General features: G+C 34.0%; 1 protein-coding gene across 10 annotated transcripts in view; it reads right to left on the bottom strand.

Moving 5' to 3' along the window:
* Nucleotides 1-13802, bottom strand: part of UBR3 (ubiquitin protein ligase E3 component n-recognin 3) — a 314350-nt gene that overhangs the window by 127298 nt on the left and 173250 nt on the right. For all 10 annotated transcript variants that reach the window (XM_072612278.1, XM_072612269.1, XM_072612275.1 and 7 more), the window contains 2 exons: nucleotides 7247-7396; nucleotides 3381-3514 (listed from right to left, as the gene is read on the bottom strand). In XM_072612278.1, the coding sequence (XP_072468379.1) occupies nucleotides 3381-3514; nucleotides 7247-7396 (284 nt within the window). The remainder of the gene's footprint in view (nucleotides 1-3380; nucleotides 3515-7246; nucleotides 7397-13802) is intronic.

Raw genomic sequence — 13802 nt, 5'->3', positions numbered from 1 at the left:
TGATATAAATATTCCATTCTATCTATAAAATTTAGAAAGCTTTACTGTGTCTAATGTAATCACAAAGACAAAACCATACTGGAAATTCTGTCTCATTAAAAGAAATGTGTGACATTGCTGGATATGGCCAACGCAGGAATTTGTTGTTCTTGACTATGTGCATTTGTTGCAAGGGTTTTGTTTTTTTTCCCATTCTTACCCTCCCAATCAGTGAAAGTAGGAGAAAAAACAAAATTTTAACTGAAAATAATTATATTTATTTTAATAAAAGAAACGTGTAGGCAGAATGCATCTACAAAACTCTCACTCACTTGGCAACATTCATTACATACTTCTAAAAAGGTGTCATCTTATAAAGGTTTTGCCACACAAGCCTAGGTTACTTGCTAAAAGATTGTCCTATGTCCCAAGGCCATGAACAATCAAAAGGCCAAAAGATATCAAAGCAAAAATCAAAAAGAGAACATATCCTATCGCCTCCTCAATTAAAACACCAGAAAACCCAATGCAAAGATCAAGAAATAAGATTCACCTATAAAAAGAATATAAAATAACAGAGGAGTCCAATTAGATCCATACTATCTCGATTCATAGACATGCATGTAACTACACAAGTCCAAGAGCCTGTGAGGAAGCTGAAGTGACATATACTGGATGGTCAAAAACAGCTGCATCTTAACCAGTTGTGGAACATATACTTGACAGATAATGCTGAATAAAGATTGAGCCAAAGGGATTTAAGAATGTGTGTGGTATGCTTCTGCACTGATAGAAACAAAGTTTGCCTACTGAGCAGAGATTAAACATAAGAGTAACTGATCACCTCACTCATCTTGGCAAAGTTTCACAGAGTACCTACCTACTCGATACTCTGGTAATATGAACTAGAATCTCACAACTCCAAAATCACTGAACGTCCAAGTAGAAATGTCCAACTGAAGGGGTAGGCTCCCAGAAAAGAGAGAGGATGTAATCAAGTAGAGGGGCTGGTGTTGGTGAAGAAAAGGGCTGCTACTTCATCAGAGACTACATCAAAAGACTAAAGAGTAGAGGTTTTCAGGTTACAGAACAGGGGAGAAGAGGGAACTCATATTGGAGAGCCTCTATTTTCTCAGTAAGTATAAGGTGAAACCCTCTGCTAAGAGATGAGGAGAAAGGGTAATAAAGGAGGCTAAAAGAATGAACAGAATGTTTGAAGGCATCTCCCTAAGATGTAGATGCACGAGTTTTTATTTTGTTTTGAGGCCATACCCATAATTTCCATCAGCAACTCCTCTGTACTCTATAGTCCCAGACAGTCGCCTGATACATTTAAAGAAATTGCTAGTTATGTGCCAGAGGAAAGACTTTAATCTAGATGTTCTGATTTCAAGGCTGGCATTACACTGGCCATGTAGAGTAGCTCTTTTCCTTTAAGATAGCTTAGATAAAAAAAAATAAAATTAAAAAAAAAAGATAGCTTAGATACCCTCTTCTCTAGAAAGCCTATCTTGGTGTCCCCAATTGTTAATGGCCTCCCTCCCAAACTACCTTGTATTTAACTACTTTGTATATATTTGTATTTATTACTTTAGCATTTAGCCTACATGTATACTTATGTGCATTTTATATATACACACAGATATTTGGATTTTTAAATATGTACTTGTCTTCTCCATCATTTGTTTTTGCATCCCCAGCATCTAGCACAGTATCTGACACATAGTAGGTATTTCATACTAGTTGAATGACTGATTTTTATCCATTATGCCATATTATTTCTTTAAATGCACAGTTACACTACTGTGTGTAGATTAAGGACCTTGCTTCTCCTTATGTACATGCTACAAATGCCTCACTTTTATTAGCAATTTTCCACTCACTCCAGAGGTCATGGAGAACAGCAGACATCATAGTCTTGATATGCTTTCACAAAGTCAAGCCTGCAGGATAAGTACACCCCTTATTACTTCTCTTCCTAGACAGGCAGCTTTCAGCAAAGTTTCTTAGATTTTTTTTTCACCCATTTCCTTTCTCTCAAAGGAAGAAGTGTTCCCATTCATTGCCAAAGCTAATCCTTCTAATCAAGACTCTGATCCCATTCCCTACATCCACCGGACTATGTTAAAACTACAAAAGAAATTACCACTCTATTTTGTTTCTTTCTTTTCTTTTAAGGTAAAAATGTGGCTATTTATCTGAGGTTTTTCTACGGAAAAATCATAATGATAATAACTGTACATTTTAATGGCATTTTATAGATTACAAAGAACATTATCTCATTTGATCTTCACAAGGTAAGAAGAGCCGGCATTATTATCTGCATTTTATTTATAAGATTCTGAGGTTCAGAAAAGTTATTTGACTTGCCCAAATTCTCCCCATCTAGAAGACAGCAAAAACAGTACTAAAATCTAGGCCTTCCAAGGCCTAATCAAAAACTTTTTCTACCACATATTATTGCCTCTCATTTATTATTGTCTCCCTCAGGAGAAGGGAGCAACACTGGGAAGCCAGATTCTCATGCCTACTTCAGCTCACTTAGTGGTCAGCACTGTAAAGTGATATCTTTTCTAGCACCTCTATAATATCCCACAGTTCATTAGCTCATACTATTGTGGGTCAAGAAGGATACTTCTGGGCTTTTGAAATCTAATAAAGGAATAATCTCCAATAGCTGGCTAGCAATAAATCTATTAAAATAAATTTTAACATTTTGAAACCTGATTACAAGAACCAAATTAAATATGCAGAAGACGTACAATACAATGGGGTAAGTATCACCCCCAGGTAGTTTACCTGGGTCATAGCAAGAGTCACAGGGCATTTGTTAAAGAGCCTGCTACTACTGCTTCTTCCATCCTTATGGATACTTTACTATTTTAAAACAACCAGCTACAAAAAAACTGAGAGCAACACAGGTAGACTACCAGCAGTGTAGCAGGTGAGAGTTTATGGGTCTAGAGATTCTGTAATCTACAGCATAGACCACATTCACAGACTTATACTCTATAGAGTCTATACAAACCTACAGTAAATACCACACGTAATTAGTTCTACAATATTATCTATTAAAAAACAACTAAAGAATTAAAAAAAGTTTTTAGAATATTCAAACTATATATCTAAAAGGTATTTTCCCCTGAACTGTGTCATGAAAAATATGAATGGTCATTTTTTGTCAAAATTTTATATTATCTTAATATCTGAAATTTTAATAGAAAACTTTCATAAAATATAATAATATTGTCTACATTAAAAAAAATAAACTTCTAGATTTCATATCAGCATGCCATTTTAAGTTGCAAATAAGAACCATAAAATCATATACTAATGGAACTGGAGGGAATAGCCACCAACTTGAGAGTCAAGCATACCATTCAATCATAATGAGTACTTACATCCTTAAAGAAACGCTGTAATAAGGAAAGCCTAACATCATGTACTGCAGCACATGTATCCCAGGGGTATATCTGCTCCTCTTCTGTGGTTGGCAGTTTCTTTGGCTCTGTGCTATTTCGGCACTGCCCTAAGACTATCAACAAAAATGAAATGGACAGAAACAAATAAAATTACAGAACTGATAAAATTTACTAAAGGAAACTAGCTATTAGTTAAACAATACACTCAATTTCTCACCCCAGTCCCATCTTCAAATACAGATTAGAAATGCTTCTAAAATAAAAATGATGAAAAAGTGGTATCTCTAAGATTACATAAGACTATATATACTTATACCTTCAATACTTCAACCGTCTGAGTGATTCTGTCATTACTGACACTCCCTCCACACTACCCCTTTATGGTAGGGTTCATTAGTTGCTATAGCTGAAAAATCCATCACCCTGAAACCAACTTCATAGTGATAAACTGCTCCAAATTTAGCTAGACTAGTTCTCACAAGACAGACAGAGAACATATTCCTCAGTCCATATGCTCTAAGTATATAACCTTTAAGAACAGAGTCTGTGAGGCTGTCTAAGGCCACCATGAAGTATCACATTAGGACTTTAAGTAAAATACTTCAACAATAAAATATAAATTATTTTACTTTTCCTTTTTGCAAATAATGTTAAAACTAGAATTTAACTGATAATATAATTTGTGAACCAAAGGATTCAGAAATAGTGAGAATACAAGTATGCTATCATATATTCGATAGAGTGTTTTCCATAACTACTATCAGAGTCACTCCCAAAGTGTAGCAATCACAGGCCTTGGCCCGAGGCACTGTCCTTCCAGGTGAATCTCTAGCAGCTCTGATAAGAACAAAGAGAAGGCAGAGAGAAACTGGCACCTCCAGGACAATTAACATGGAATGTTAAACACAATTACTGTCACCATGCGGTAAATCTCTTCCCCTTCCCCAATAACTTCCTCAGGTATTTTTTTGCACTTCTGTGAAACTGCCTCTCAATAATAATTTGATCAGAAATGCGGTAAATCTCTTCCCCTTCCCCAATAACTTCCTCAGGTATTTTTTTGCACTTCTGTGAAACTGCCTCTCAATAATAATTTGATCTATTGATCACTGTTGGTTCAATTTAACCAGAACTCATATGTGTACAAATATTAGTGGCAAAAGGAAAAGGGAGGTCCCACACAATGTCCTTTACCCTAGACCACACACTCTCCGAGTCATGACTTCTAAAAGTTCTCTATAAACACTTTATTATCTCATATAGGTATGAAAGTTGTTGTCCTTTCTAGAGTGATAACATGCTTCACTTAGCTACTCCTTGGAATGATACTTATACTCTCAACAGTTCTGAGCCTAATGAAATAAGATATTTGTTTTGTAACTGTAAAATCTCAAAGTAGACTATGCAGATACCGCATTGTAGACTATTTCTATTCAAATAAATAGACTTAGGACGCAAGGCTCACTAACGCTAGGACCAAAATTCTCAATTTGTACATTTCAATTTATTCAGGAGATAGGCTGCCAGTAAAACCGATTAGAGCTAAGGATTTAGATAAGGTTTCTCTTTTCTTTGGTTGAATACTAAAGAAACAGGGATAGAAAGGTCAATAATGAAAGGCAACATGGTGTTGAAGATACTCTTAGCCTCAGAACTACAAAGATCCGAGTTCAAGGCACATAATAGTAGTGTGATTCTAAACACATCATTTAACCTATCAAATATGCATCTTATGGATTTGTTGTGAGGAAAGTACTTTGTAAACCTTTAAGTATTATATAAACATGTTTTTGTCATCAAGAAATATCTACAAATGTATACAGTTATAGCTAGATCTATGAGGAACTATAAAAGAAATTTTTGGGGTGGGAGGGGTTCTTAATCACAAACTAGTATATTAGTAAAATGAAATGATTTAGTAGATTCATATTTAGGAGTTTATTTTTACTTATTCTGTAAAGCATCTGAAAAAGTAATATTTTTACAAAATGTTTACTTCAAATTCTTCAGCTGAGTCACCCAAGATCTGCATGGAGAAGGGAGGATCACAAGAAGGAAGCCTCAGAGGCAGGATTTGAACATGTCTTCTTGACTCTAAGTCTAACTCCCAGTTCTGGCCAGAATACAACCAAGAATTATTGGTTCTCTATGTTCACTGAGGATTTATGCAAAGAATCTTAATGAGAGGACCGGAAGCATATAATTTTCTTCTGAAGTAGCTGGAGAGTCTGCTGCCATCAGAAGTTCACTGAATAGTGTCAACTTGTGGATCATATGAGAAGTAAACAGAGAACTGTCACATGGGTCCTAACCCAAGCAATATTATTAATTGCAGAAAATTTTTTAATACACATTGTCAAAGGGACTTAACATATGAGGAATACCCTATCTACACTGTTAAAATCCCTGGTTCCCTGAGGACAGAAAAGATAACAACATGATTAGAAAAGCCTCTAACATGGTGTTTAAAAGTTAAAGGATGTTAGAATGGATGAGGACTAGGAAACAGAACCTTGAAGAAGGGTCTTTTGCTACAAGTTTTCTAAGGAGGAGTCACCAAAAAAGGGGATGAGAGATGGGATGGGGGGGAGGGGGGGGGGGCGGGGAAAAGGAATAGGAGTCCTGAAGGGGAAAAAGCAATGATAGCTGTGAAATTCTTCCTGTAAGAGTTTCCAAATGGGCTATATTTATAATAATTAAACCTGAGTTCTTATCGATATTTTCCTTCTATCTACAGGAAGTACAGAAGGGAAAGGAAAGTTAAAGCAGTGACCCAAATGAGTCGATCATTAAAGGGTAGAGAAAAAATGAAGTAATTTCAGGATGGGAAAAACCTGTACCAAGAGACTTTATAGGCTTTGGACTCTCACTACAAATCAACCACCTCAGGAGACGTTCAGGAGGAATGCCTAACTTCATCTTCAAGCATTACAGCTTAAGCAAGTGATCCTTCCCAGAAGAAATACTCTGAACAGAGTGGAAAAGATATCATTATCTCCAAATATATTTGGGTAAAGGGAGCATGGCAAAGAGTAGTTACTGGAGAAGAATGCTGAGAAATGCTTCAAGCTTTTTCAAAGAACTACAATTTAAAAATATGGAAAATAAAAAATGCCAAAAATACTACAACATGTTCAACTTCTACTAAGGTTTAGTTTCACAACAGGAATACTGAAATATCACCCATACATATCACTATCTTTGATAAAATGGAATATGCAACATTCTGGAAAGAGATACTGGAACTAGAGTTTTAAAGAAAATCTTAAAAAAATGCCTCTCTCATTTTCAGAGAGAGAAGAGAGGAGGAAGGAGAAAGTGAACAATGTGTTAAAATGTTTCATTTTTCAAATGCTTTACAAAACACTGAGAATAAGCTTTTCAATATGAATTTTCTCTCTGAAGCTGCATTATACTAATGAACTAGTTTATGATTAAGAACCAAAAACAAAATATAAAAACAAACCATTGCTTTTGTATCCATAGTTATAGATTTAGACTTCAGCATCCTGACATATAGCAATGGTTTACACACTAAAAATTAAAACATATATATGTATGTATACATTTATGTATATGTATAACATAATTATTAATAATTTAAATACTTTAAGGTTTACAAAGTATTTCCTTCAGAAAAACATTGAGATAAGTAGTAAATATACTATTGCTTCCATTTCACACATTAAGACAGAGAGGTTATATAACTTACTATCTGTGTAAGTATTTAAAATTTAAATGACAGGATTCAAACTTAGGATTCCTTAACTCCACATCTGGTGCTCTTCCAAAATAATAAAAAGTTACTATTTTGATTTTGAGAAGTGGTTTAACAAGAAACTTACCTGAAGACGCTTGTAACAGCACAACCAGCCCTGTGGGTCGCTCTTCAGAGGATGGGCCACTCTGTCCACAGATAACACAGTCATACACTGCTTCAGAGACTTGCTGTTCTGGTGTCACTATCTCCATAGCAATATCAGTTTCTGGAGAATCTGGGGGGAAAAAAGATTATATTATATCTAGAAATTTCTGAAAAATCTCTCTATAAGAAAAACATGTGCAAAAGTAAAACTCAAAATACTTATATTTAGGTAACGATAAGGTCACTGCCTCAAAACTGAGGTAATGGCATGGGAGTAGGGAATAAGCTTTTTAAAGAAAATATTTTAATAACAAAAAGGTTTATAAAATAATGAAAACAACTGACAGTTATACTGACATTTTAACATTAAAGAATGTAATACATGAATTGTAAGGTTACGTATTTTGTCAGGCAAAATTATTGTCTTGCTAAAATGTTTTTTAAAAACTGGTTACCAAACATGAAGAATGTGAAATACTTAATTCTTTAGAACACTTTAAAAAGAAGTGCTTAGCATTTTAAAAGGATTTTATTTAGGTCTTAGATGGGAGGTGTTAAAAATACTCAGACCCTCTTGGGAAGAAACTTACATATTACTCTTTAATATAGACATGACATTCAGGCACATGCATAATCAGTTTATTGGATTTAACACAAATAACACAAAAAATCAGCAAGATGTAGTATATGAGTTACCCTCTATATATCCCAACAACCTCAAAACAGGAAGTATATACCAAATCTCTGTCTATATCACAAGGGAAGATGATGTAAAGTGAAGTCTTCTGAAATAAGTGAAGTACTAAGCTACCTAAACTTTCCACTCACCTTAACCTCTATGATAGGAACAACATTTCCCAAGATTTTGCTATGCAGGGTTGGCTAACTTTTCCCCTGGGGCCTAAGCTAAGCTAGATTCCTTTCTTTAAAAGTACAGAAATTCTTCTAAAAATTTGCTTGGCTTAGGGGAAAGAGGTTCTAGAAGGTTACAATCATGGAACAACTAGGAAGCTGTGTTCAGTTTAAACAACATAGTGTCCTTACTTAATATCCTTGTTGAATGCCCTTCATATGCAATGGCTAGGTACAGCTCCTTTTGTTAACTGTCAACTCAGGAGAGTCTCATTTCATTCCAATATCTGACCTATTAAGCAAATAACCTAAGTCAGGCCCAGGCCACTGCACACCCTAGTCTTCGCCCTCCCAGCACAAACAATTTAGAAGGTTTGTATTTCAAGCTACTGTGATCCCTACCCAATCCCCTCAAGGCAATAATCCAATCTGAACACTACACACACCAGGTAGAAGGCACTGATCTTCCAGCCACATGACAATAAAAGAGGGTTGGGGGTAACTATGACTGGGGGAAATGAGAGGTGCAAAGCCAGATAGAAGTGATGATACTTCTATATCTAAGGGAAAACAGTCAAGAACTGAGAGTCAATGTTCTCCTAGAGGTTCAGAGAAACTCCTACAATCCCCAACTAGAAGACATTAAAGCTGATTTGCCTCAAAGTCCTGTGCTGAAAAGAAAAAAAAAAAGTGGGTCAGAAAGCAAGAAAGAAGCCTGAGACAAACTTTCAGAAATTTAAAGGGAAAAAAAAATGGAGAGTAGAGGTTTGGGAGGTGTTTAAAGACAAAATAGCCAAAAAAAAAAATCTGGATATAATAAGAGTAGCTTCCAAGTAGATAAACCGGTCCTGTAATTTAAAAACAGGAGGAAAAATGGAAAAGAATTTTTTAAATGTCCAGAACAGAATGAATAAATGGTATAGAGGAAATAGAAATAAAACCTCTCAATAAAAAAGAGAGCAAGAAAATAAATTCTGTGATCTCCCAGACATCATGGAACAAAAGCAAGAAAATCTAGAGTAGAAATAGAGTAGAAACTAGAAAATCAGGAATCTGAGTTATTAAAGAAGAAATAAATAAGACAAATTACAGAAAGGATAATCTCCCTTAATAGATGTGCTATAAGAAATTATGGAAGGATGATTTCAAAGAAACCTGGGAAAACATACCTAAGCTGATGCAAAAAAAGTGAGCAAAAAAATAAAGTGAGCAAAAAACCAAGAGAATAATTTATCCAACAAGAACAACAGAAAACCAACTTTGAAAGACTTAAGAACTGTGATCAGTGCAATGGCCAACCACAATTTAAAAAGACCAGTGATGAAGCATACTACTTCACTCTTTAAAAAAAAGGTGATAACATGCTAATGGTGTAGAACAAGATATACTTTTTGGACACAATCAATATGGGAATTTGACTTGCTGTACAATGTATATTTGTTTCAAGGATTTGGGATTTATTTCACCATGGTGAGAAGTTGGGCAGAAAAAAAAGTTTATGTAATTGAAAAACATAAAATTTAATTTTAAAAAAGGAATAGAGCCTCTGAAAAAGAAAATGATAAATCTGGAATTTAAAAATACAGGAATCTAAGAAAATTAGTAGAAAAAAAGGAACTTTGAAAAAACTATACCATCTATGTGAATCAAAGCAACTGACTCTGAAGACAGGATATTAGGAAATTAGAATATTTTAAAAATATATTAATAAAATTTTTAAAGCTTCTATAATTATATTTCTAGAGTAATATATCTCTAGATAGATAAGAATAAAATGGAGGAGACAAGTTCATTTCAATATGCTGTCTTCCCTGTCAACAATTATTTTCCATAACTAAGTAGAAAATTAAAGTTTTTGAATCTTAATTTTAATTTTACTGGCACAGTTACTGGCAGTGTCCAATAATTTACAATGAAATAACTTATACATATCACTAATTACATAATTGAAGTCATAATACATATGATTGTATATATTAACACAAATATCATACTCAAGGCTGAACCAAAAAGTTATCAAGTTATGCCAAGGACTTGAAAAGACATAGGAACACCACAATTTCTTACCTTTGTAAAAACATATTATATATTAAAATATTTATCCTATTCTTAATAGGCAAAACTGTTGGATTCATTCTTAAATAAATTAATGAAATTAGCTAATTCTTTAAAACTACATATCCAAATCACAATGTACATAAATTATTTTTAAAAGGTTGAAAATTTGAAAAAAAAAATGTATATATGTATATGTGATTAACTGAAACAATGAATTATTTCCTTTAGTTGAACTTAATAAACCCAAATAAGAAGAAATTAAGTTCTGGTAACTAAATTTTCTCTGCTAATTCAACAATGATGAAAAGCAACAACATATGGAGAAAATGGGAACATTCTATTCAAAAATGATGAACGTAGAGCCATGGAACTACCTGAGACTAGTCTATAAATGACAATGTTACTCAGTTGTCATATCCATTCAATCTTTAGACTCTACAATGACTTCTAACACATAATGGATATCAATTAGAAATGTGATTTTTTCAAGTTATACTAATATGTATGTATATATACATATACATATACATATATATCTTCTGGAATGAAGTATCAATTACAAAATAGAACATTTAAAAATATTATCTTAATGGAAAAGATATCCCTTAAAATTTAGAGAATAGTTAAATTGGTAACTTTATCCTAATGAGAAATAACATCTGCACACACAGCTCTAAATTAACATAAATATCTTTCAGCAAACCAAACAGAATCACAACTTTTATGGCTGCTACTTCATCCTGTCATAGCAACAAACATTCTTTTAAAGTGACACATGACAAAATAAATCAAAGACTCCACCTTAACTAGTATTCATGAAACTCTTTATTCAAAACCATATATTACATCAAAATGATGAAGGTGCTGTCATTTAGCTGTTTTTCTAGTAATATAAGGGATAGAAAATATCTTACTTTCCATTTTAAGAAATATTTATTCCACAATATTTAGTTTAAACTGATTTACAAATTACAATCTTCAATATTTATAATCCTAAGCACTGTAGTTCTACTTTAAAGTTTAATTCATATAAATTTCTCTTTACTGCCTTTTGTAAGCAAATCAGTTATAAACTTAAATTTAGATTGTAATTATAATTATAATTGCAATTATAATTATAATTATAAGTCCCATCAATCACCTGTAAGTTGTACTTTTATAGCTAGTAAATTGATGGACTTAGCCTAAAATAAGCATTTGCAACAGCATTAGAAACAATGGAAAGCATTCTGGCAGAAGTTGAGTTTAGACCAAAATCCTATACCATGTAAGAATTCAAAATTAGATACATGACTGGATTTAAGGTAGACAATTTAAAAATCACAATAGAAGCTGATCACATATTATGCCTTTTACAACTCTGGATAAAAAATTAATTTTTAACCAAACAAAGGTTAGAGGTAATTACAAAAAAGATAATGGATAATTTTGATTAAATGAAAAGTGTTAGCACAATCAAAACTATTACAAGGATAAAAAAAGCAGTCAACTAAAAGAAAATTTTATATCAAATATCTCTGATTAGCTATTTGTCTGACATACAAGATGTACAGACAACTAACAGAAATAGACTGACTAAAAGTCATTCCCAAATAGATAAGTGATCAAAGGATATGAAACCAAAAGAAGACTTTATTTTGTCATTGACTTCATTGGAGTACGTGGCAAGCAAAGGAGTTGGCTGAAAGTGTTCCTTTTTTTTTCTCAAAAGGTATTCCCTCTTTGATTTTACCTGTTTCTAATGATTTCTGTTGGGACCGGAAGCTCAATTCCGTGTGGACAGTCTCGGGCAGGTAAAAGTGGGACTTCTAAATCTTAGAGTCTTACGAGGCCCTCCATGAACAGCGGGGGTTCGAGAAGGTCAGACTGAGCTAGCTCGGCTAGCTTGGGTATTTCCGCCTCTCCCCCGGAGATACGTGATGGGTGGAGTCTCCCTGCCCTCGAGGTCGTCCCGGATTGGAGCACACCTAGTTACCTAACAGCATGGTATTGAGATGCAAACTGTGTGGCTGAAGATTAAGTAGGAATGAGGAAGCCAGAAAGCTCTCTCTTAGCACGTGTGGAGCCAAAGAGAAAAGTAGGGCTCCGCTTCTTTTCTTTCCTCTCTCCCCTCCCCCTCTCTCCCCGCTTGTACTTCTACTTCCAATCCCTTAAGCTTAGCCTCCTTAGGATATCTCCCCCTCTTCCTCCTAAGGAAGACTCCCCTGCATTTGTAACCCGGACCCTGAAATAAAGCTCAACCCCTGTTTGACTCTGGAACGTCCTTTCTCTCATATGTGCATCCGGCGTGGCCAGCCGAAGACCTGGGACAGGTAGGAAAGACTCGGGTAGCCCAATACAGGCCTCTAGGCTTGGCAGATTTCTTTTGATTTTATTTTTTATTTTTCAAGTAACAAGTTTTTTAAAATTAATTTGTTCCCTACACTACTCAATCTTTTTTAAAAACATGAAAAACAGATAAATCCCTCAATACATACACCTACATGGTCCAGCAAAACAAACTGCCACACTATAAACTGTCCAGAATTAAGTCTCTGCATTTTAATTATATCACCACTCTATAGAAGGTAAGTGGAACATTTCACTTTATGTTTTATCATTGCACTGATTTAAGTTCTAAAGTCTTTCAAAGTTTGTTTTATTTCTATAATGTTATTATTATATAAATTGTTCTTGTACTGTTCACTTAAATCTGTAGTTTCAAATTTCCTCTGAAATTAACCATTTCATTATTTCTTATATCACAATAATATTCCATTGTATTCATTTCCCACAATTTTTTAGCCATTCCCCAAGAGAATGATGCCCCCTTAGTTTCTAATTTTGGCCTCCCACAAAAAGAACTTCTATAAATGCTTGTATATATGGGCTCTTATTACTCTTTTTTTTTTTTTTATTTTAGGGGTGGGAAAGTACAAACTAGGAGTAAAAAGAGAATGAAAGGACCAATTCATAACTTCACCAAGATTTCCCTCAACATTCAAAATTTCTTCTTCCTCTAAATGATTTGGTAGTATTTTACCTACCTTTGTAAAGTATTTGGTTGGTAGTTTATTAATTATACCATTAGGCATCAAGGTGATAAAGTACTAGACTTGGAGTGAAGAAGACTCGAGTTCAAATCTGACTCCATATACTTACAAACCATTTGACTTTCAGCAGATTACTAAACATGTCTGTCTCAGTTTCCTCATCCATAAAATGGGATTAATAATAGCACCTATCTCCCATGGCTGTTGAGGGGATAAAACAAGATAATACAATTGTAAAGGTATTGTTGGTAAAATTCTGAATTGGTCCAAACATTCTGGAAAGCCATTGGGCAAATGACAAATAAAATGTCTCTATCCACTGCTAGGAACATAGCCTAAGAAAGTCAATGACGGAAAGAAAGATCCCTTATATACCAAAATATTAACAGTAGTACTATTTGCTGTAGCAAAAAACTAGAAACAAATTAGGTACCTATCAATTAAGCAATGACTAAACAAATTGTGGCATATAAATGTAATGGAATATTACTGTACTGTAAGAAATGATGAATACAGAAAAGCTTTATGAACTGATATAAAGTGAAGCAAAGAGAACCAGGAAAAAAATATACATAATGAATGTAACATAAATGC

The sequence above is a fragment of the Notamacropus eugenii genome, chromosome 5, assembly GCF_028372415.1.
Source record: "Notamacropus eugenii isolate mMacEug1 chromosome 5, mMacEug1.pri_v2, whole genome shotgun sequence".
Classification (NCBI taxonomy): domain Eukaryota; kingdom Metazoa; phylum Chordata; class Mammalia; order Diprotodontia; family Macropodidae; genus Notamacropus; species Notamacropus eugenii.
Note: the sequence above shows the minus strand (reverse complement) of the source record. Positions and strands in the feature narration are given on the sequence as shown.